The 25,684-nt window shown below is 45.4% G+C and overlaps 1 protein-coding gene across 1 annotated transcript in view; it reads left to right on the plus strand.

Annotated features, from left to right (window-relative positions):
* LOC115464981 (erythroid membrane-associated protein-like) overlaps positions 1-24,108 on the plus strand; it is an 89,202-nt gene extending 65,094 nt beyond the window's left edge. Inside the window, exon 8 of the mRNA XM_030195374.1 lies at positions 23,512-24,108. Within this exon, the coding sequence (XP_030051234.1) occupies positions 23,512-24,029 (518 nt within the window). The 3' untranslated portion in view covers positions 24,030-24,108. The remainder of the gene's footprint in view (positions 1-23,511) is intronic.
* Positions 24,109-25,684: the final 1,576 nt, after the last annotated feature.

Here is a 25,684-nt window from a genome sequence, read left to right on the forward strand (position 1 = left end):
ACAACCTTCTAGCTACGGCCACAGCCTTGTCACACTGTTTCGTCGCCTTCAGATCCTCAGATACTATCACCTCAAGATCCCTCTCCCCGTCCGTACCTATCAGATTCTCCCCACCTAACACATACATCTCCTGAGGATTTCTATTCCCTAAGTACATCACTTTGCATTTCTTCGCATTGAATTTTAATTGCCAAACCTTAGACCATTCTTCTAGCTTCCTCAGATCCTTATTCATGTTTTCCACTCCCTCCCGGGTGTCCACTCTGTTACAGATCGTAGTATCATCCGCAAATAGGCAAACTTTACCTTCTAACCCTTCGGTAATGTCACTCACAAATATATTGAACAGAATCGGTCCCAGCACCGATCCCTGAGGCACACCACTACTCACCTTTCCTCCGAGCGAATTCCATTCACCATCACCCTCTGGCTTCTGTCCGTCAACCAGTTCCTAATCCAGTTCACCACTTCGGGTCCTATCTTCAGCCCATCCATTTTATTTAAGAGCCTCCTGTGGGGAACCGTGTCAAAAGCTTTGCTGAAATCTAAGTAGATTACGTCCATAGCTGGTCCCCGATTCAATTCTCCTGTCACCCAATCAAAGAATTCAATGAGATTCGTTTGGCACGATTTCCCTTTGGTAAAACCATGTTGTCTCGGATCTTGCAACTTATTGGCTTCCAGGAAATTCACTATCCTTTCCTTAAGCATCGCTTCCATTACTTTTCCAATAACCGAAGTGAGGCTTACCGGCCTGTAGTTCATGTCCTCCGAGTCTGTCGACGAGGCGGTCTCAGCTTACAATGCCACTCTCTCCTCTGCTCTGGACACCCTCACACCATCCATCTCCCGTCCCACAAGGCGTACTAATCCCCAGCCCTGGTTGACCCCTTCCATCTGTTACCTTCGCTCCTGCGCCCGATCTGCTGAACTAACGCCTCTGGAGGAAATCTCGCACCTATTCAGATTTCCTTCATTACAAATTCATGCTATTCTCCTTCCAGTCCTCCCTATTCCTTGCCAAACAGGACTACTACACCCAATTGACCAATTCTCTCAGCTCCAACCCTCGTCGTCTCTTTGCCACCCTTAACTCCCTCCTCAAAGTGCCCTTCGCTCCCACCCCCCCACCCCCCACTCTCCTCAATCACTGGCTGACTACTTCCGCGACAAGGTGCAAAAGATCAACCTTGAATTCACTACCAAGCCACCTCCTCCTCTTCTCTCTTCAACCCTCTCCCTCAACCAACCAACCAACTCTTTCTCCTTCTTTCCTGATATCACCGAGGAGGAAACCGCCCGCCTTCTTTCCTCCTCGAAATGCACAACTTGTTCCTCTGATCCCATCCCCACCAACTTACTTAACACCATCTCTCATACTGTCACCCCCTCCATCTGTCATATCCTCAACCTCTCTCTCTCCACTGCAACTGTCCCTGACACCTTCAAGCACACCGTAGTCACACCTCTCCTCAAAAAAACATCACTTGATCCTACCTGTCCCTCCAACTACCGCCCCATCTCCCTCCTACCCTTTCTCTCCAAACTACTTGAGCGCGCCGTTCACAGCCGCTGCCTTGATTTCCTCTCCTCTCAGACCATCCTCGATCCACTTCCGTTTTTCGCCCTCTACACTCGACAGAAACAGCACTCTCTAAAGTCTGTAATGACCTGTTCCTTGCCAAATCCAGAGGCCACTACTCCATCCTTATCCTCCTTGGTCTATCCGCCGCGTTTGACACTGTCAATCATGATTTACTTCTCGCCATACTGTCCTCATTTGGGTTCCAGGGCTCTGTCCTCTCCTGGTTCTCCTCCTATCTCTCTCACCGCACCTTCAGAGTACACTCTCATGGTTCTTCCTACACCCCCATCCCGCTCTCTGTTGGAGTTCCCCAGGGATCTGTCCTTGGACCCCTTCTTTTTTCAATCTACACCTCTTCCCTGGGCTCACTGATCTCATCTCATGGTTTCCAGTATCATCTTTATGCTGATGACACCCAGCTGTATCTCTCCACACCAGACATCATCGTGGAGACCCAGACCAAGGTATCGGCCTGCTTATCCGACATTGCTGCATGGATGTCCAACCGCCACCTGAAACTGAACATGTCCAAGACCGAGCTTATCGTCTTTCCACCAAAGCCCACCTCTCTTCTTCCTCCGCTCTCGATCTCAGTTGATAACACCCTCATCCACCCCGTCTCATCTGCCCGCAACCTCGGAGTCATCTTTGACTCCTCCCTCTCATTCTCTGCACATATCCAGCAGACAGCCAAGACCTGTCGCTTCTTCCTCTTTAACATCAGCAAAATTCGCCCTTTCCTCTCTGAGCACACCACCCGAACTCTCATCCACGCTCTCATTACCTCTCGCCTTGACTACTGCAACCTTCTCCTCACTGGCCTCCCACTTAGCCATCTATCCCCCCTTCAATCCATTCAGAACTCTGCTGCACGTCTTATATTCCGCCTGACCCGATATACTCATATCACCCCTCTCCTCAGGTCGCTTCACTGGCTTCCGATCAGATACCGCATACAGTTATAAGTACATAAGTACATAAGTAGTGCCATACTGGGAAAGACCAAAGGTCCATCTAGCCCAGCATCCTGTCACCGACAGTGGCCAATCCAGGTCAAGGGCACCTGGCACGCTCCCCAAACGTAAAAACATTCCAGACAAGTTATACCTAAAAATGAGGAATTTTTCCAGTCCATTTAATAGCGGTCTATGGACTTGTCCTTTAGGAATCTATCTAACCCCTTTTTAAACTCCGTCAAGCTAACCGCCCGTACCACGTTCTCCGGCAACGAATTCCAGAGTCTAATTACACGTTGGGTGAAGAAAAATTTTCTCCGATTCGTTTTAAATTTACCACACTGTAGCTTCAACTCATGCCCTCTAGTCCTAGTATTTTTGGATAGCGTGAACAGTCGCTTCACATCCACCCGATGCATTCCACTCATTATTTTATACACTTCTATCATATCTCCCCTCAGCCGTCTCTTCTCCAAGCTAAAAAGCCCTAGCCTTCTCAGCCTCTCTTCATAGGAAAGTCGTCCCATCCCCACTATCATTTTCGTCGCCCTTCGCTGTACCTTTTCCAATTCTACTATATCTTTTTTGAGATACGGAGACCAGTACTGAACACAATACTCCAGGTGCGGTCGCACCATGGAGCGATACAACGGCATTATAACATCCGCACACCTGGACTCCATACCCTTCCTAATAACACCCAACATTCTATTCGCTTTCCTAGCCGCAGCAGCACACTGAGCAGAAGGTTTCAGCGTATCATCGACGACGACACCCAGATCCCTTTCTTGATCCGTAACTCCTAACGCGGAACCTTGCAAGACGTAGCTATAATTCGGGTTCCTCTTACCCACATGCATCACTTTGCACTTGTCAACATTGAACTTCATCTGCCACTTGCACGCCCATTCTCCCAGTCTCGCAAGGTCCTCCTGTAATCGTTCACATTCCTCCTGCGACTTGACGACCCTGAATAATTTTGTGTCATCGGCGAATTTAATTACCTCACTAGTTATTCCCATCTCTAGGTCATTTATAAATACATTAAAAAGCAACGGACCCAGCACAGACCCCTGCGGGACCCCACTAACTACCCTCCTCCACTGAGAATACTGGCCACGCAATCCTACTCTCTGCTTCCTATCTTTCAACCAGTTCTTAATCCATAATAATACCCTACCTCCGATTCCATGACTCTGCAATTTCTTCAGGAGTCTTTCGTGCGGCACTTTGTCAAACGCCTTCTGAAAATCCAGATATACAATATCAACCGGCTCCCCATTGTCCACATGTTTGCTTACCCCCTCAAAAAAATGCATTAGATTGGTGAGGCAAGACTTCCCTTCACTAAATCCGTGCTGACTTTGTCTCATCAGTCCATGTTTTTGTATATGCTCTGCAATTTTATTCTTAATAATAGCCTCCACCATCTTGCCCGGCACCGACGTCAGACTCACCGGTCTATAATTTCCCGGATCTCCTCTGGAACCTTTCTTAAAAATCGGAGTAACATTGGCTACCCTCCAGTCTTCCGGTATTACACTCGATTTTAGGGACAGATTGCATATTTCTAACAGTAGCTCCGCAAGTTCATTTTTTAGTTCTATTAATACTCTGGGATGAATACCATCAGGTCCCGGTGATTTACTACTCTTCAGCTTGCTGAACTGACCCATTACATCCTCCAAGGTTACAGAGAATTTGTTTAGTTTCTCCGACTCCTCCGCTTCAAATATTCTTTCCGGCACCGGTGTCCCCCCCAAATCCTCCTCGGTGAAGACCGAAGCAAAGAATTCATTTAATTTCTCCGCTACGGCTTTGTCCTCCTTGATCGCCCCTTTAACACCATTTTCGTCCAGCGGCCCAACCGACTCTTTGGCCGGTTTCCTGCTTTTAATGTATCTAAAAAAGTTTTTACTATGTATTTTTGCTTCCAACGCTAATTTCTTCTCAAAGTCCTTTTTTGCCCTCCTTATCTCCGCTTTGCATTTGGCTTGGCATTCCTTATGATCTATCCTGTTACTTTCAGTTGGTTCTGTTCTCCACTTTCTGAAGGATTGTTTTTTGGCTCTAATGATTTCCTTTATCTTACTGTTTAGCCACGCCGGCTGACGTTTAGTCTTTTTTCCCTTTTTTCTAATACGTGGAATATATTTGTCCTGAACCTCCAGGATGGTGTTTTTAAACAGCATCCACGCCTGATGCAAGTTTTTTACTCTGCGAGCTGCTCCTTTCAGTCTTTTTTTCACCATTTTTCTCATTTTGTCGTAATCACCTTTTCTATAGTTAAACGCTAGCGTACTTGATTTCCTAGTTTCACTTCCTTCAATGCCAATATCAAAACCGATCATATTATGATCACTGTTATCAAGCGGCCCTCGTATCGTTACCCCCTGCACTAGATCATGAGCACCACTAAGGACTAAGTCTAGTATTTTTCCTTCTCTTGTCGGCTCCTGAACTAGCTGTTCCATGAAGCTGTCCTTGATTTCATCAAGAAATCTTATGTCCCTTGCGTGTACAGATGTTACATTAACCCAGTCTATATGCGGGTAATTGAAATCCCCCATTATTATTGTGTTGCCCAGTTTGTTTGCGTCCCTGATTTCCTTTAACATTTCCGCATCCGTCTGTTCGTCCTGGCCAGGCGGACGGTAGTACACTCCTATCACTATCCTTTTCCCCTTTGCACATGGAATTTCAATCCACAGTGATTCCAAGGAGTGTTTTGCTTCCTGCAGAATTTTCAATCTATTTGATTCAAGGCTCTCGTTAATATACAATGCTACCCCTCCACCAATCCGATTCACCCTATCACTACGATATAATTTGTACCCCGGTATGACAGTGTCCCACTGGTTATCCTCCTTCCACCAGGTCTCAGAGATGCCTATTATATCTAATTTTTCATTTAGTGCAATATATTCTAACTCCCCCATCTTATTTCTTAGGCTCCTGGCATTCGCATATAGACATTTCAAACTATGTTTGTTGTTCCTAAGTACATCATGCTTAGTACTTGACAGTATTAATTGGCAATCTTTTGTCTGATTTTTATTGTTATTTAAAGATACCCGATCTACTACAATCTCTTTTGCAACCTCACTATCAGGATACTCTATCTTCCCTGTTATGGTGATATCTTTGAAAGATACCTTATCCCGAACCATGCTCTTTTGAGCGACTGTCGGCCTTCCCCCCATTTCTAGTTTAAAAGCTGCTCTATCTCCTTCTTAAACGCCGATGCCAGCAGCCTGGTCCCACTCTGGTTAAGATGGAGCCCATCCTTTCGGAATAGGCTCCCCCTTCCCCAGAATGTTGCCCAGTTCCTAACAAATCTAAAGCCCTCCTCCCTGCACCATCGTCTCATCCACGCATTGAGACTCTGGAGCTCTGCCTGTCTCTTGGGCCCTGCGCGTGGCACAGGTAGCATTTCAGAAAATGCTACCCTGGAGGATCTGGATTTCAGCTTTCTACCTAAGAGCCTAAATTTTGCTTCCAGAACCTCTCTCCCACATTTTCCTATGTCATTGGTACCCACATGTACCAAGACAGCGGACTCCTCCCCAGCACTATCTAGAATCCTATCTAGGTGACACGTGAGGTCCGCCACCTTCGCACCAGGCAGGCAAGTCACCAGGCGATCCTCACGTCCACCAGCCACCCAGCTATCTATATGCCTAATGATCGAATCACCAAGTACAACAGCTGTCCTAACCTTTCCCTCCCGGGCAACATTTGGAGATATATCCTCGGTGCGAAAGGATAATACATCCCCTGGTGGGCAGGTCCTGGCTACAGGAGTACTTCCTACTTCACCTACAAATACACTCAGTCTGCAGCCTCTCATTACCTCTCCATCCTCATCTCCCCTTAACGTTCCCGCCCGAAACCTCCGCTCACAGGACAAATCCCTCCTCTCAGTACCATTCTCCACCACCGCCAACTCCAGGCTCCGCCCATTCTGCCTCGCCTCACCCTATGCGTGGAATCAACTTCCTGAGCCCCTACTCCAAGCCCCCTTCCTACCCATCTTCAAATCCTTGCTCAAAGCCCACCTCTTCAATGTTGCCTTCGGCACCTAACCTTTATACCTCTCAAGAAATCTAGACTGCCCCAATTTGACTGCCCCTACTTGACTGACTGTGCATTTGTCCATTAGATTGTAAGCTCTTTGAGCAGGGACTGTCCTTATATGTTAAATTGTACAGCGCTGCGTAACCCTAGTAGCGCTTTAGAAATGTTAAATAGTAGTAGTAGTAGATTTTGGACGCCTGTCAAAGTGCCTTGCTCAGATAAATGGTGAAGGAACCCATGAGGGAAGGGTCAGTGCTGGATCTAGTGCTCACGAATGGAGGAAGTGTTTCCAATATCCGGGTGGGTGCCCACCTATGTAATAGTGATCATCACATGATATGGTTTGATAGATAATTCATGAGTGTACAAAGTCTTGAAACCCATTTCAAAGATTAAGAACCCAAACATATGCCCCACATGTTACATGTTAAACAGCTGGATTTTGTCAGCTAATTTGACTTTTTTTATTGTATAATTAATTCTCTTTGAAATGGGATGTGTCATCAAGTATAAGACTTTGGTTGGGCCCTACAAAATTTGTGTTTAGCAACTAACAGAAAGTATTTTTAAGATATAAAAGTAATTATTCAAGCTTAGAGCACACTAAATGCTAAGAAGCCCATTTTATACTTCTGAGCTTCTTAGCATTTACAGTGTGCTTAGCTTTAATAAAAGGGCCCCTATGTTAAATGCTCTATTGCACTCCTTGAGTGATGTGCACGGAATGAAACCCGTAAAGGTTTATACAAGTGCTCAGAGAAAGATTAAATTGAAGATTACCATTTTGATTAAACTGTTGGGAAGGAGTTGGAGGGTGTTTTGTTTTTTTTTAAATCTATGATTACACAGGTCAACAGTGAAGGCAACTAAACAGTCTGGTGAATATCTTTACTTATTTGGATTTATATCCCACACACCAGTGGCGTAGCTAGGAGAGGCGCAGGGGACAGCTGTTTTGAAAAAATGGCGCCTATGCGCCTCGTGGCAATAAATATTTTTTTCTGCTCCCTCCCGAGTCCTCTTCTGCACGTCTCTCCCGTCCCGTCTGCGTGGTCACTTTTTACTTCTTGAAGCCTTCTCCATCTCCCTCCTGCGCAGCACCGGCGATTCACAGTCAGCCTTCTGCCAGCGTCGGGGCCTCACTCTCCTCAGGCGCGTTCCCACCTCTGCGGAAAACAGGAAGTTGCAATAGAGTAGGCGGGACGCGCCTGAGGAGAGGCCCCGACGCTGACATACAGCTGACTATGAATCGAATCGCCGGTGCTGCGCAGGAGGGAGACGGAGAAGGCTTCAGGAATGTAAAAAGTGACCACGCGGATGGGATGGGAGAGACGGGCAGAAGAGAGGGTGAAGCCAATTTTGATCATCTGTTTCCACTCCCCCCCCCCCCCCCCCCCCGTGCAGCCGTTGTTGACGTTCAAAGCAAGCAAACTTACAATCTGCTACATATACGTTGTTGTTCTTTATTGTTGGTCCTTCTGTAAAAATGCTAAAGCTGTTTCAGATGATAGAATATACTGAAATTAAATGGAAGTAGAATTAAACTCTACTTTCATTGGGGCACATGGAATCACATCTTCATCTGTGTTGTAGAAGTTTACCTTTTAGATACACAAATGGATTATTCTGTTTTTTGAACATGTTTCAGGGGCATGTGATTTTATAAGTCAAAATAAAATTAAATATTTTGTTTCATGCAGATCTCTTTTGTTTAAACATAAATGGGCAATAAGCCCCTAATGCAGTCCATATGTTTTCTTTTATTTTGTTCTTATGATGACTTATACTGTGCCAAAACTGAAAACTCTTATCTCTATCTGGTTGATAATAAAAGGAACACTATCCACCCTAAAAAAGTTGTTTTGTGGCAGTACATGAGGAATTGTGATATTGGATAAATAAGTATATGTTTGTGTCCCTAGTCATGCATCCTACATTTATATAATCCTTTCAAGAAATCTAGTTAATTGTTTAACATTACTGGAACATAGCCACAGAGGCATGGTATGGTTGCATTTTAAATATGCTAATACTAGGGCCCAGCTAAGGAACAAGTTATTTTGAGTTAGTCTTCACTGGGCCAAACTTGCTTCCCTTGTGCCATCACTATCCAGCAGGATAGGCAGTGTCATGAAAGATAAAGGATTTTTTTTTTACATGTATATCACAGATTATCCCAAGCAAAGTCTGATTCAGTGTGGTTTACATATTTTATTTATTTGTTGCATTTGTATCCCACATTTTCCCATCTATTTGCAGGCTCAGTGTGGCTTACATTATGCCGTAGTGGCGATCGCCATTATCAGAATGAGAAATACAGAGTGGCATTGCATTAAAGTTCATAAGTGACAGAGTACTTTAAGCAGTCAGGTATAGAGAGTTCATTTCATATAACACATGCTAGAGTGTCCCTATAACCAGCCCTTCCAAATGACACACTGATTATGATTTATAACAAATTACTACTCTTCCTATGAAAAGTTATTCTTTTATTATACTTCTGTGTACATCCGTATACTGCACAAATCGACATGTTTGAAAATGTGAGATTAAATACAAATGCTACCAATAATAGAATGACAACGTGGATGCAGCAACTCATAGGTTTGCTTGCTTTCTTTTGAGAATGTGGCAATGACAGCTGTGTGGGGAAGGGGAAACTGAGACTGGCCTAATTGGTTTTAACATTTCACTTGGTCTCCTGTCTATTAAAACCTCCTTGGAGCTGCCAGAGGATGAACCGTGGGAGCAGGCCAGGGAGATATGTGGCCCTAAGGAGGATGGGGAACACTGAAAGAGATGGGGAGAGAGAAGGATATAGCAAATGCTGAACAAGGAGGGAGAAGGACAAAGAGTCAATACTGGACAGGGAGAGGGTAAGGGACACTGAACACAAAGAGGCAATGCTAGAAAAAGAAGAAATGGGGACACAGGGCACTATGGAAAAGGGGGAGAGATAGGGGCTCTACTGAAAAGGAGGGGGATAGGGACACAGAGGAGCACTACTGGAAAGGGGGGAGGAGATGAGGGCACTACTAGAAAGGGGAGGAGGAGATAGGGACACTACTGGAAAGGGGAGGAGGAGATAGGGATACTACTGAAAAGGGGAGGAGGAGATAGGGACACAGAGGGGCACCACTGGAAGGGGGATATAGGGACAATGGTGAAAAAGGGGTGAGATTGGGGACAAAGAGGTAATGCTGGAAAAGGGGGAAGATGGTAACGGGTAATGCTGGGAAAATGGGGACACAGGACAATGTTAGAAAAAGGGAGAGGTCGAGACACCAGATGCTAGAAAGGGGGAGATGAGGAGACCAGATAGGCTTGTGCTGAAAAAGGGGGGAGATGGGGACACAGAAAGGGCAGATGCTGAACTTGGGGGTAGGATAGGGACAAGGGACACAGAAGGGAGATGCTGGACAGGACAAATAGTGGTGCAGAGGAAAAAAGGATGGTCCACTTGGAGACAGATGTAGAGAAGGAAAGGAAGAAGACAAGAGGCAAGCGAAGAAATGGAAAGACCAACCTGAAAAAGAATTTGTAAGGATGACTCATGGAACATGGAAAAAAAGACTGGGACCAGCGAAATTTCCAGACAACAAAAGTAGAAGAAATTATTTTTATTTAATACTTTGTAAGAACTAAGATGTACCTGCTTTGTAAAATGTACATTTTTTTCTATTTTTATTTTGCAAAGTACAAGAGAAAATGGATGTCTTTTTTTTTTTTTTTTTACTAGTATTGCACTGTTTAGAGTCTGGCTTCCTTGGGCAGGGAGGGGTCTCTATTTCAATTTTTGTTGTTATATTTTTTTGTGGCTCCCTTATCTGCATTATATTGGTAGCATGGAATGTTGTCACAATTTGGGTTTCTGCCAGGTGCTTGTGACCTGGGTTGGCTACATTGGAAACAGGATACTGGGCTAGACGGACCATTGGTCTGACCCAGTATGGCTACTCTTATATAGATGAAGTTCTGTCCATGTTCTGCATGTGTGACTGAGGTGAAGGATTCTGCTAGCATGTAGTATCTGTGTAGGAATGTGTAATGGTGCAGCTTGTTCCAGTTTCCCAATAGTAGATATATTGGTGCTCCAGAGCCCAGTGAAGTTAAGAAGACAGGATGCTTGCTCTGGCCAGTCCACGGACCTCTTCTGCATCCTGCCTCCTGATGTAACTTACTGTTTCCTTGTAGGCAGGACGCAACAGAGACAGCCAGTATTAATCATTGCCCGCCACAGCCCTTGAGCAACAACACAAACACTGCTGTCTAGCTGACACCAACTGGTGCCTATTTTATAAAAGTCTGCTCTCCCTGAGATCAAAACTTGGCTACGCCTCTGTCACACATGTCTGAGTTGAGGACTCAGTTCTGTGTGGCTTACATTAAGTTAATCAGATATACAATAATCAGACATATGAGTGCAGGATGGGAAGGCTAACATTAACCTGAACATTAGATTGACGTGGTTATACATGTTTGGAATGAGGTGCGATAAGCTGGAGCAAGAGAGTTAAATAGACATGTTTTCTTATCTTGGGTAGTGTCCCAGTCACGGCCTCGGGGCTTTTACAATCTGTCAAAGGCCTGGTTGAAGAGCCAAACTTTCACCTGCTTCCTGAAGTAGAGATAGTCTTGTGTTAAGCAGAGCCTTTCAGGCAATGCATTCCAGAGTGGGGGCTACTGCAGAGAAGGCTTGCTTGCGGGTATAACATCATGTAATGTGTTTTGGAAAGGGTGTGGTTAGTAAAAGTCCTTGAGAGGACCTTAGTGTCCTTGGCGGTATGTGGAGGTTCATTCTATTCTTCAGATACTCATGGCCATTTCCTTTCAGGGCCTTAAAGATCAGACATAGAGATTTAAATTTAGCCCTCTATTGTACTGGTAGCCAATGAAGTTTTTGCAAAAATGGTATGATGTGGTCATGTCGCTTGCAACCTTCTGTGAGTCTTGTTGATGCATTCCGAATCAACTGGAGCTGGTGCAGGCCCTTTGTAGTCAGACCATTGTATAGTGCATTGCAGTAATCCAGTCTTGATGTTACCATGGCATGCACAACTGGGATAAGATTTACCATCTCAATGTAAGGAGAGAGGCAGCGTAGCTCTTGCAAATAGTAGAAGCAGCTCTTGAAGGTTGCTTGGATTTGGGGAATCAGAGTAAGTGTTGAATCTAACTGTATTCCAAGGTTCCTGACTTGTGATTTGAGGGGGAGTTCGTACTTCCCAAAAGGGATTTTGATGTCAGGTATGTTGTGTTAGGGACCCAGAGAAGCTCGGTTTTACTTGGGTTCAGGCAAAGTTTGTTGTGTTTAACCTATTCTTGAATTGATGTTAGACAGGTAATCAGTTTATTCAAGGCTGTAGATAAGTCAAGTTCAATGGGTATGAGTAGCTGCACATCATCCACATAGAAGTAGAACTGAGTGTTCCGCATAGATGTAGAGCTGAGTGTCCATTGACCGAATCAACTCAGCTAGTGGCTTGAGCTAGATATTGAACAGAATAGGTGACAGTGACAGTATTGATCCTTGTGGTGTCCACGGTGGTGATGAGTTGCTGCCAAACATTATGGATTGTTGCCTGTCTGATAGATAAGATCTGAACCAGGCAAGTACTGTTCCATTGATACCTGTTTCTGTCAGTCATGCTAGCAAGATATCATCATCCACAGTGTCAAAAGCTGCTGAGAAATCTAGCAGTACTAAAATCGAGGCGAATCCCTTGTCTCGGTTTCTGTGAAGTTCATCTAGCAGGGATACGAGGACTGTTTCTGTTCCATAACCGGGTCTGAATCCAGATTGATATGGATCTAGCCAGTTACTCTTTTCTAGTCACTCATTAAGTTGAACACAGACTGTTTGTTCTAAGAGTTTCCCTAGAAACGGGATGTTGGATACTGGCCTGTAACTTTAAAGTTTGTCATGGTCAAGGTTGGTTTTTTTTCAGCAGAGGGCGGACCACTGCCCTTTTTAATGCTGTTGGTAGTTGCCCATTAGAAAGAGAGGTGTTCACAGTTTTTGTGGTGCCTTCTATAAGGCCTATACTTGCCTGCTGCACTATCTTTGATGGGCAGGGATTGAGGGAGCAGGTAGTTGGTCCAAGGTCTCTTAGGATTTTGTCAAGGCTTTCCTCTGTCATTAGGTTAAAAGTGTTCCATTTGTCTCTGTTAGGAGAGGGCGAGTTTGTGCACCTCTTGTTGACTGGTTGGGGACTGGGTGGGATTGCCTGTAAATCCTGGTGGTGAATTAATTTTGTTGGCAAAGTATGCAGCAAAATCATTGCAGTTCAGTTTAGACTGAGCAGGCTGGTTCTGTTGTGGGGGTTGCAGTAGTCTGTTTACTATACTGAACAGCTGCTTGGTTGAATTGGCAGCCTGTGCAATGCATTGAGAGAAATGCTGTTTTTTGGTTGCTGTTAAGGCTTTGAGGTACTTTGCCATGTGCTTCCTGCAGTTTAGCCTGTCTTCATCCAGGTGAGATTTGTGCCATCTCCTTTCCAGTTTTCGTCCTTCGTGTTTAAGGATCTGAAGTTCTGGAGAAAACCAAGGTGAGCATTTTTGAGTGGGGCATAAGACCTTTTTTAGTGGTGCTATTTTCTCTAAGGTATTGGCTAAGTGTGCATTCCAGATGTCAACTTATTCTGACACTGTTGTTGTCTTTTCATCTACATTTGGATAGTCCAAGGCCTCTAGGAAATTCTCAGTGGTCAGCTTTTTTGTCTCTGATCTCCTTCCAAACTCTGGGAGGTGCCATTTGTTTCAGGTGGTCACTTAGGGAGAATTTAATTAGAAAATGATCTGACCATGATAGGGGTGTTATTTCAATACTGCTATCCCAGAATTCTGGGATATCCACCCTTTTGTAGAATACCAGGTCTAGTATGTGACCCTTTTTGTGGGTTGGAGAATTGATCACCTGTGTAAATCAAATGTCTGTTGTCCGCTGTCAGATCCTGTGTGTCCAGGAGACCATTTACCAGCCCAAAAGGTTTTTTGTAGTTTAGTAGATGACCTCCTACCTTTTCTTCATAGTACTTTGCTTTGGCTTTCCTGATATCAGATTTGTACTTTTGGATCATTGTGCGCTATTGCATTCAGTTTTCATCTGATTTGTTGCGAATCCATTTCATCTGCGATAGTTCCTGGTTGAACCACAGGTGTATTGTTTTCCTGTGGTGATTTTTCATCTTATCTGGTGCTATTTTGTCCAGTGTTCTACTGCTCTCATTGTCCCATACATTTAGAAAGGTAGTTATGTCGTGTTGATCTAGCACACAACTTTGGTTTATGTTGTGCCAGAATTGTTCTGCATCGATTTTTCCTCTTGTTTTTTCAGAGTTGAGTCGGGTGTTGTGGACTCTCTTTTAATCCGATTCTGGCCACTCCAGGATGAATGTTAGCTTATAATGGCCTGACCATGGGGTTGGTGTCCATAAGGCATCTATGATTTCATCTTGAGATGATTCTCGAGTCTGTAGGCTAGCATGTCTAGCTGGTGGCCTTTGTTATGGGTGATATTGGTATTTGGTAGTATCTGTTGGTATGTGGACATATGAAGTTACCAGTTTACATGTAAGGTCTCCCCCCCCCCCCCCCCGTTTTATATTTGGAGTATTGAAAACAATGGGTTCTTCCTTGGTAATTCCACATTATCCACACATTGGTGGTGTGTTTTTATATATATTGAACTTTTCTTTGGAAATACTGACATTTTTAAATATAGTTGCATTATTCCATAAATTAAACTTTGCCATTATAGTAGATTTGTGTCTGGTCAACATCTGAACACACATCACAGTACCCTTCAATATAATTACCACAATGGCACACATATAACCTTCAACTTTGCTTTTTAACAAATATAAATTTCTTATAAGCTGTATTAATAAATCAAGTAGATACCTTTGAAGTAGCAGTTTAATTATGTAATCTGAAAATGTAAAACAATACCAACCCTGACACTGCACACTGGACCATCATACTATTAACTTAAACATATATTTTACATCGGGAGGAAGTGATGTTATCAGGCAGTATGGCTGCTTGAGCCATGCGTTCCATCCCACCCCATGCAGCAAGTAGCGATTTACCGCAATCTGAGCACACCCAGCACCCAAAATATCTCTCTGTGGGGGCTTGTTAGGTGGAGGATCCACCATGATGAGTAGGCGCAGTGGATTTAATGGCATTCACATATGAAGGCGGCACTGCACCTGGCTGCACAGCAGACCCTGCAGCAGCAACTGAACCAGAGGCCCTGCTTCCCGCTGCTGATTCTCCACCTGACCTGTTTGGGGCAGGTGTTGGGCCCTCAGTTCTCCCATTGAACCCCATCAGGGACTTGAAGGAATGGTTGCAGGAGATGCAAGCAGATATCAAGGCATTACGCATTGTCCTGGAAGTGCTGAGAACGGATCTGCATGGAAAAATCCAGGAGCTGGACCGAATTGAAGATGCAGAAGAATGCTTAGAAGAGCATGTGGAAGTCCTGGGCTCACTTGACCGGCAGTTGGAGATCTCTGTGTAGGCACCGGCAATTTATATGACAAGCTAGAGGATTTGGAGAACTAGAGCCAGAAATGGATTCTACGCTTCAAGGGTCTACCCGGATACCCCCATGTACATGGATTGTGAGACAGTGGTTCAGCAGCCAGCACTCTTTTGTCCGATAGGCAGACCACAGTTGACCCGCATCGATTTCTTTTGGAGTGGGCTCATAAGGCTCTGAGGAACCCTGGGATCAGCCCAAAGACATTGTGGCCTGTTTCTGTGATTATAAGATGGAGAAGATTCTTAAAGTGGCATGACAGGCCAACAATTTTCCAGTGGGATTCCAAGCAAGTGAAAGTCTACCAAGATTTATAATTAGTGCCACCCTCAAGTGACACTCTGAGCTGGGACCCTTCACTGTTTCGTTACGAGAGCTAGGGATTAAATACAGATGGCGCTATCCTTTTGCACTCCTCTTCTACAAGAATGGACAACTACACCAGATCCATACGCTGGAGGAGGCCCATGGAATTATCCCAGAGGGCAAAGCAGGAACAGCTCCACCATCTGAACAGTCTTCTTCTGTGGTGAAGGGCCACCCGAAGTGACAGAGGGTGATGAAAGGCCACAAGCACCTGCAGCGTCAACAATCTGCCAGTAAGCTACCCTAAGAATTCAGCGTAGGTGAGTTTCCTAAGTTATGCTTCTCAGGAGACATGGGGGATTGATTTTGGTTGCACTGGGGATGGGCTGTGCCTCCCTAGGATGAGAAACTGTTATAGCACACTTGCTTTGGACTGTGATCCAGTTAAGTTGGTTAGCATATTCGGGTTTAAATGTTTACATGTTATTGCTGCTGTTATTTACCTGGTTGTTAGAACATTGGGGGTAGGTAATAGAGAGCACTTCCTCAAGCAGGTGATTTCACTGGCTTTTCCAGGGATGCAAAAATGGCATAGGATTTGCGTTGCAAACCGTACGAGGAAAGACTTCCCCACCTGAACATGTATACCTTGGAGGAAAGGAGAAACAGGGGTGACATGATACAGACATTCAAATATTTGAAAGGTAATAATCCGCAAATTAACCTTTTCCGGAGATGGGAAAGTGGTAGAACTAGAGGACATGAATTGAGGTTGAAGGGGGGCAGACTCAGGAGTAATGTCAGGAAGTATTTTTTCACAGAAAGGGTGGTAGATACGTGGAATGTCCTCCTGCGGGAGGTGGTGGAGATGAAAACAGTAATGGGATTCAAATGTGCGTGGGATAAACACAAAGGAATCCTGTTTAGAAGAAATGGATCTACAGAATCTTAGTGGAGATTGGGTGGTGACGCGGTATTTGGAAGTAAAACCGGTGAAGGGCAGACTTCTATGGTCTATGCCCTGATCATGACTGAATAGATATGGATGGGCTGGAGTGTAAATTTTAAGGGTTTTCGACATTAGCTTCAGAACTTTTAGTACAGGAACAGTGTTGGGCAGACTTTTACGGTCTGTGCCCTGAGAAAGGCAGGGACAAATCAAACTCGGGTATACATATAAAGTATCACATACCATGCAAAATGAGTTTATCTTGTTGGGCAGACTGGATGGACCGTTCAGGTCTTTATCTGCCATCATTTACTATGTTACTATGTAAGGGGGTTTGGGGAGGGAGGGAGGAGAGCGGTGGGAAGGGTTTAGGCTACAGCATTATTGTGTGGTGTGTCAGTGAGTTAGGGTGACCTCTCTTTGGTGCTTCTTAATGTTCGAGGATTAAATGTGCCTATGAAATGACAGCTTCTCTTTTGGGAGCTGCTTTGCCTTAAGGTACATGTCACCCTGATCCAGGAGACATATCTGAAGCCAGCACATAAGAAGCTTTTCAGGCATTGCAGGTACCCCCCCCCCCCCCCCGGCATTTATTTTGCTTCCATTGCTGATGGTACTAAGGTCAGAGGGGTGTTGATCATTTTTAAAGACTCTAGGCCTTGGCAGGTACAGAAGGTAATATGGGATAAAATGGGGAGATACTTATTAGTGATACTGCTTTTGGATGGACAGCTATATTCGGGTTAATGTTTATGCTCCCAATGGTAATTATGGGGATTTTGTGGGGCAGTTATTCATCAAATTCTGCATGGCAAGTCACCATCCTATATGAATGATCTCATTGAATTACCACCATGTAATTACATCATTACCTGCTATTACATCATCTAAGAAATATCTTATCTTACATTTCCCTAGCTGCAAGAATGTAACCTACAAAACAATTCATATTGCCAACTTCTCATATCAAGACACCAAAACTTGGAACTCTCTTCCTAAACAAATCAGATACACAAATGGTCTATATAATAATTTGGAACTCTGCTTCCCTGGATGGCAGGCTGGCTGGGTTCGTAACAGCATGCTGAAGTCAGCTCGCCTCCAGCGTTCTCTTCCCTCTCATTGTCCCACCCTCGTGTAAAGACGAAATGACGTCAGAGGAGGGCGGGACACTGAGAGGGAAGGCAAGGGAAGGCTGGAGGCGATTCGAGCCCAGCCTGCCGCTGCTGCGACCTCAGGTAAGATGAACGGTGTAAAGGCAGGGCGGCAGGAAGGACAGGGTCACTGGCCATGGAGGGGAGGGGAGAATCGCTGGACATGGATGGGATGGGAGGCGAGGGGAGAGTTGTGGGACACAGATGGGAGGGCAGGGCATACAACAATCGCAGGACATGGAGGGGAGGACAGAATTGCGGGACACTAAGGGGAGGGGAGGGCAGAGGAGAATCGCTGCACATGGATAGGATGGGCGAGGATGGGAAGGGAGGGAAGAATCGCTGCTAGCGCCCGTTTCATTTTTTTGCGAAACGGGCTTTTTTGCTTGTTACATGATGTTTTGAAGCTTACTGAAAACTCATTTTTTTCAGTTCAACCTTTAATAACATAAAGAACTAATTTGAATTGAACAATATTTGATCCTTATATATCATATTCTAACTCTCTAATTACTTCCTATCTCTCGGATAGTTGAATCCTTACTTGATTACTCTATAATTAAAAATTACCTATCTAATATTACTACTATTACTACTACTTATCATTTCTATAGCACTACATTACTTAGTATAATTTTACTCACTATGATTCTAGTTGAATCTCCTTATTTATCAATTCTATATTGAAACTGTCAACTTAGTTGCTTTTATTATTCTATCAATTCTCAATATATAGAATTGTGTATTTCAGAATTATTGTTACTTATGTTGAAACAGCTCATTTTAAATTTCAACCTATGATGTATTGTAAAAATTGATACTTTTCAAAATGTGTATCATTCTACTGATGTTTGTGATGTAAGCCACATTGAAGCTGAGCTCTTCTTGGGCTAATATGGGATAAATAAATAAATACATTATTCCCCAGTTTTTTTGCTATTCTCCCTCTCTTCCAGCACTTTCTCTTTTCCTCTTTCCCTTCCCCCCCCCCTCTGACACCCTACTCCCCCTTTTATCATGTATCCCTTCATGTTCCGCTCCCTCTTCTGTGTCAACATCTCCCTATTTCTCCCATGTCCAGCATACCACTTTCTCTGTCTCAATCCCCATCCAATGTCAGCACCCCTTTTGTTTTCTTATCCCCCCCAATATCCAGCATCTCCTCTCTATCTTCCTATTCACCCCATGTCCAGTATTTTCCTTCACCCTACAAATCCAGCCCCCATGTCCAGCATATTCCCATATCCCCTTTTTCCTCCCTACCTGATCTAGTATCTCCTCTTTCTTTCCTCCTGCTCTAAGCCAGCATCTTCCCCATTCCATTCCTTCCCGTCTTTGCTCCATCCTGACTTGGTATCTCTTTTCTGTCACCCTACAGCCCCCATGTCCACTATCTCCACTTCTCTCGCCCTTTGTTTTCTGAACATTTTATTTCTCTAATTGGGTTGGTCCTACTCTGTTTCCCACTTATCTTGCATTAATCCTATATAATAATTTGCACCTCCAACGTTCTGTGTCTGGATGGCTGGGTTCGTAACATAATTCTCATTGGTCTGGCATCACACCGGAATGTGATGTTGTCAGACAGCGGACCAATGAGAGGAAAGCGACAGCAGCACCAGCCACCAAAACAACGTTGGAGGTCGCACGCCCTTCCTCCACCCCTGTCCTCCGAATTCCAGGCTCCCCCTCTCCTCCGAGTTCCAGGCCCGCCCCTCCCCTCCCCTAACAGTTCCATGCCCCCCTGTCTTCGGAGTTCCAGACCCCCGTGCCTCCCTCCCTCTCTCTCTGTCATTGGCAGCCCGACCTGCGTTGGCCAGCCTCTTCATGCAGTCCTGCGCCTGCCCCTCTCCTTCCTTTGTGCCGGCTGTAATTTTAAAGTTCTTACCTCGGTGTACGCCAGCAGAAAGTCGAGCATGCACGCCGCTTCAGACTGCCTTCCCTTGTGTCTCAGCTCTGCCTCTGGTCCCGCCCTTTCGGAAACAGGAAATGAGGGCGGGACCAGAGGCAGAGCTGAGACACAAGGGAAGGCAGTCTGAAGCGGCGTGCATGCTCGACTTTCTGCCGGCGTACACTGAGGTAAGAACTTTAAAATTACAGCCGGCACAAAGGAAGGAGAGGGGCAGACGCAGGACTGCGTGAAGAGGCCGGCCAGCGCAGGTCAGGCTGCCAATGACAGAGAGAAAGGGAGGGAGGCGCGGGGGCATGGAACTGTTAGGGGAGGGGAGGGGGCGGGCCTGGAACTCAGAGGAGAGGGGGAGCCTGGAATTCTGAGGACAGGGGTGGAAGGAGGGGATGCGACCTCCAACGTTGTTTTGGTGGCTGGTGCTACTGTTGCTTTCCTCTCATTGGTCCGCTGTCTGACATCATCACGTTCCGATGCGACAGCGGACCAATGAGAATTATGTTACGAACCCAGCCATCCAGACACAGAACGTTGGAGGTGCAAATTATTATATATAGGATTAATATATAGAGGGCGATTCTCTGTCTGTCACACACTCTCTGTCACACTCTGTAGCACACTCACACACACACACTGTCTCTCTCACACATACACACACACACTCTCTTCTCTCTCTCACACACTCTACACACACACACTCTCTCAGAGGATAACCTAGCTAGCTAGTGCCCATTTCATTTCTGTGAGAAACGGGCATCTTTTACTAGTCTTCTCATAAGTTCTTTACCAGGCTGGCCTTTCTATTTCTTCTCTCTCTCTTCTGTCTTCTTCCTTTCCTTCTCTACATCTCTCTGGAACTGCTCTTTCTTTTTATGTTTTTTAACCCCCACTTTTATCTTCTCTGTGTTTAGATAAGCCCATTTGATTTTACCCTCATAATCCATTTCTCTCACCCTCTAGACCTCAGTCTCCTCCTTTTCACATCTCATCTACCTACTGGTTTTTCCTATTTCCCTCTCATCCCTTCCAGCACTCCCAGTGCCCATTGGCCACCCCCCATCTTTTACCCCCCTTCATTTCCATACTTTGTATAGACCCTCTCAGCCCTAACCTACCCTCCACTACCTTTCATTTTATCATTAGCCCCAGCTCCAACACTGTCTATCCTTCCTTCTCTTCCCTCAAGACCATTCTTCTTTTACTCTCTACCCCATCTCCTATTACCTCTCTCTTACCATCTTTTTCACCTCATTTCTGCTTTCACTCAACCCATTCAGAAACATTTCCCCTTCCTCTCCTATCCCTCCCCAGTACCCCCATTACTTTCAATGCCACTCAGTCTCTCTCCATTCTTTCAGGTCATTCACACTATCAGGCTTATTTTCAAAAGAGAAGGGCACCCATAATCCGACACAAATCGGAAGATGGGCATCCTTCTCTTAGGGTTGCCCAAATCAGCATAATCAAAAGCCGATTTTGGGCGCCCTTAACTGCTTTCCATCGCAGGGATGATCAAAGTTCACGGGGGCGTCGGCAGCGTAGCGAAGGCAGGACTGGGGCGTGCCTAACACATGGGCGTCCTCAGCCGATAATGGAAAAAAAAAAGGGTGTCCCTGACGAGCACTTGGCCGACTTTACTTGGCCCATTTTTTTCTTGCGACCAAGCCTCAAAAAGGTGCCTGAACTGACCAGATGACCACTGGAGGGAATCGGGGATGACCTCCCCTTACTCTCCCAGTGGTCACCAACCCCCTCCCACCCTAAAAAAAAACTATTTTTTATTTTGCCAGCCTCACATGTTATGCCTAGCTCCATGACAGCAGTATGCAGGTCCCTGGAGCAGTTTTAGTGGGTGCAGTGCACTTCAGCAGGTGCACCCAGGCCCATCCCCCCCCCCCCCACCTGTTACACTTGTGGTGGTAAATGTGAGCCCTTCAAAATCCACCAGAAACCCACTGTAACCACATATAGGTGCCCCCTTCACCCCTTAGGGCTATGGTAGTGGTGTACAGTTGTGGGGAGTGGGTTGGTTTTTGTTGGGGGGCTCATCACCCAAGGTAAGGGAGCTATGCACCTGGGAGCAAACTGTGAAGTCCACTGCAGTGCCCTGGCGTATGAGGGGGGCCAGTGCACTACGAGGGGGACCAGTGCACTACAAATGCTGGTTCCTCCCATGGCCAAATGGCTTGGATTTTGTCGTTTCTGAGATGGTTGTCCTCGGTTTCCATTATCGCTGAAAATTGGGGACGACCATCTCGTAAGGTCATCCTAAATGTGGAGATTTGGGCGTCCCCAACCGTATTGTCGAAACGAAAGATGGCCGTCCATCTTGTTTCAATAATACGGGTTTTCCCACCCCTTCACAGGGACGTCCTGAGAGAACAGCCCCAGGAAAACTTGAGCACCCCGTTCGATAATGCCTCTCTATGTCTCAACGTATCCCTACGCTTTATCTCCTTTCTCTTACCCCCATTTCACACCTTCATTTATTCTCCCAACACATCAACATACCCCCACTTGTAACTACCAATTGTTAAGTACTCACTATCCCCTACAAACTACCACTCAATCTCTCCCATTTGTAGTTCCCTGGTCTGCTCCCCAACACTTCCATTCAGTCACCATCCTAGTCTGTTCTCCCTCTCCTTCCTTCTCCCATCCATCTTCTAATCTGTTCCCCTCCCCTACCCCCTAGTGCCATCCATCTTCTACTCTGCCCCCTTTATCCCACCCCCATGCCATCCTCTACTCTGTCCTCATCTTTCCCCCACCCCTTATTGTCATCTATCTTCTATTCTGTTCCCCTCCCTCCAAAGTACCATCCATTTTCAGGTGTCCTGTCTATTTGAAACTTATTTTCTATGTCTACCATGAGTTCAGTGTCTTTCCCCTTCTCTTTCCCACCACCTTCCTTATTCAAACTTTCTCTTCCCACTGCAGTCTGGCATCTCTCACCCCCCCCCCCCCCACACACACAATCTAGCATTTGTTTCCCTCCTCCACATCTCATAGATCAGTTGCTCTCTTCTTTCCCTCCTCCCTGCAGTCTTGCATCTCACTCCCTTCCCTCCCTGCCCCCTCCAACTGTCACTGCTGTTGTATGACCTTCCAGCAGCATGGGTTCTCAAGGCATCCTCCCCCCCCCTTGCTGACCCCAGAAGCTTTCTCTCTGCAAAACTTCTTGTTTCCACATAGGATGCTACAGAGAGAGAGCTTCCGGGGATAGCTAGAGGTGAAGCTGCTTTGAGAGCAGTGGCATAGCCAAGGATGGGCCCAGGTGGGCACAAGTCCACCCAGTAGCAGCATACCTATGATATGGCTGGCAGGGATCGCCAAGCCCCACCAGCCGAAAACTCCCAACAACTGTCCCTCTTACATACCAGTCTTCCCTATGATGTATTCCCGACTATGTGGAAACAGGAAGTTGCATCAGAGGGAAGGCTGTGGGGCCAACATGAGCAGTGTGTATTAGTTCTTTCTTGCTGGCAGTGAAAATCTGCTATTAAAAGGTACGCAGGGGACTATGAAATGTGGAGGATCACACAGATTGTGGGGTGGGAGGATGTCAGACAAGTATACGCACAGACACTGAGGGGTCTGAGTCAAGAATGGGGGGGCCTGGGCCCCTGAGGAACCCCTCCCGTGGCAATCTCCCTGCAATAAGGTGAAGATTCTGTCTATGCAGATGTCTTTCCATTGCCTGCTGAGAAGAAATAGTGCTGCACAGTGCTTTGCCTAATAACTGAATGTGAAATGGACACAGGGGGCCAGTAGGGTTGTGAGTTATAGGAATCCTGGCGGATAATTAACCAATCAGATCCTCTCTTTCATTAAGTCATGGAGACATAAACACAGTCTATTGGGGAACACTGAGCTCTAGGAGGTTGCCAGTGAATAATAGCCAATAGTGGAACTCCTGTCATAATTAGTCACTGACTGAGGAACTAGCCAATGAAGGTTAGAGGTGTGTGTGTGTGGGAAGCCAATGAAAAGTGTGTGCTCACGTTTATTAATGTGCTTCTTTCTGCAGTGGATGTGACTCTGGAGGATCCTGGAACTGCTCATCCTATGCTCCTTGTGTCTGAGGATCAGAAAAGTGTCAGTGTAGGACCAAGACAGAACCTGCCGGACAATCCTGAGAAATTTGATATTAGAGATGGTGTGCTGGGGTGTCAGAGCTTCACCTCGGGGAGACATTACTGGGAGGTGCAGGTGGGAGAAGCAAGTTTCTGGATTTTGGGAGTGTGTAAAGATTCTTTGAGGAACAACGGGGGCAGCAAAGTGTACCTGGGGGATGGACACTGGACAGTGAGGCTGTGGGATGAAGAATACTCAACCCTCACCTCACCTGAGATCCCGCTTTATCTAAGAGAGAGACCTCAGGCAGTGGGGATTTTCCTGGACTACAAGGCAGGACAGGTCTCACTTTACAATTTAAATGATAAATCTCTTCTACACACCTTCACCAGTACCTTCACAGAGACACTCCGACCATTCTTTAGTACTGATACAACTCTACGAATTCGGCCAGTGGCATCCTGGGAATGAGAGAGTCAGGCTCAGGATTTACAGCTGCAGTCTCTGGCAGGATTGTGAGAGGTGGAAGGATTTTACTAATTTATGTTAAATATGTATTTACCAAGTGTAATTATGATGGAAACACTGCCCACAATATCAAAAAATTATACACAACAAGCCTGTGAGTGTGAGGAGGGGTCTCTGACATAGTGAGAGGAACAGAGATGGGATTAAAGCTTGTGAATGAGAGGAGGGGTCTCAGTGACACAATGAGAGGGACAGAGATGGGATTAGAACCTGTAAATGTGAGGAGGGGACTTGGTGACACAGTGAGAGGGACAGAGACGGATCACATATTCTGAATAACATGTACATCTACAGCTCTGTTCTCAGGGTGGAAGAATATTAAGTTAGCAGGACAGGGACTCATTGTACTTCTATATAATTTGTGTTAAATCTCAATGTTTTATGATGTGCCATAAATACTGAAACACTGACAATTGAAATGCTAAGAATAAAACCTATTTTCCATTCACTTTTCTGCTTGTCAGTCCTCATCTTCTTTCCATAAATTTTTCCTGGAGACCGTCGCTGTCTGAGATCACACTGTGCACATATATCCACATACAGTCCTTTAGGGGCAGAGTAATAACAGTATAGATTAGAAGCACTTTGGGTTAGGGAGCCATTGTACTTTGTGGGGTAATTTCTAGAATTTCTATGGAGCCTGCAGGCTAATTTTCTACAGCCTTCTGATGTGATGATAGAATGATTTTATTTTGTCTCTTTGATAATATGTTTTTATATATATGTTTTTTTAATTATGTGATTATGTATGTAATGATGTAAACCGCCAAGAATGGTAGATTCTGTGGTCTATAAATGTTAGAAATAAATAAATAATTTTCAATCTGATTGACTTCCATTTTATAATTCAGGGCCTGCAGCAACTCAGCAGCCCTCCAGTGCCCAGAAAGTCCATGGGAGGGGAGAAAAGTTTATTTTGGTGAGAGGTGGGAACTCATCTGATGATACACCTGGCCTGCCAGAGTCCCCTTCTAGTAGTACAACCCCTTTTAATGGTGGTATAGAGCACTCATAGCCCACCCTTCATGAGGCTCATTGGTGTAGGGGAGAGGATTTGATTTAGCTCACACTTTTTTTCAGTTGTAGCTCAAGGTGAGTTACATTCAGATACAGTAGGTGTTTTCCTGTCTGCAGTGGGCTCCCGATCTAAATTTGTACCTGAGGCAATGCTCACAAGGAGCGGTGCCCTGGACAAACCTTCAGCCTTGTTCCCGTCTCCCAATTTAACTTTTAGCCCCCTCCCCAACAATTATGATCACTCCAATAACACCCCTCCCAGAATAATCTTGACAAATGCACTGTTTGAAAACTGCTCACTCTCCCTGGTGAAAGTTGTTTTGAATTTGGCTGGCTCTCAGAATCTACTGTATTTGCTTTGACGGCAGCTGTTCTTTGATTCCGCCCACAAGCTGCTACCCTAGGTGATGGTCTAGTTTTCCTTAATGGGTTGAGCCACCCCTGGGGACAGAAGTTTGTGTCTCTCTCCTTCCTGTTCAGAGTGATACAAGAATGACAGAAACTGTATCCACCATCTAAGATCATCAGTTCTGTAACTTAATTCAAACAGATGGGACAAGAAGCTGCTTCTTGCAGACTCT

The sequence above is a fragment of the Microcaecilia unicolor genome, chromosome 3 (assembly GCF_901765095.1).
Source record: "Microcaecilia unicolor chromosome 3, aMicUni1.1, whole genome shotgun sequence".
NCBI classification, from domain to species: Eukaryota; Metazoa; Chordata; class Amphibia; order Gymnophiona; family Siphonopidae; genus Microcaecilia; species Microcaecilia unicolor.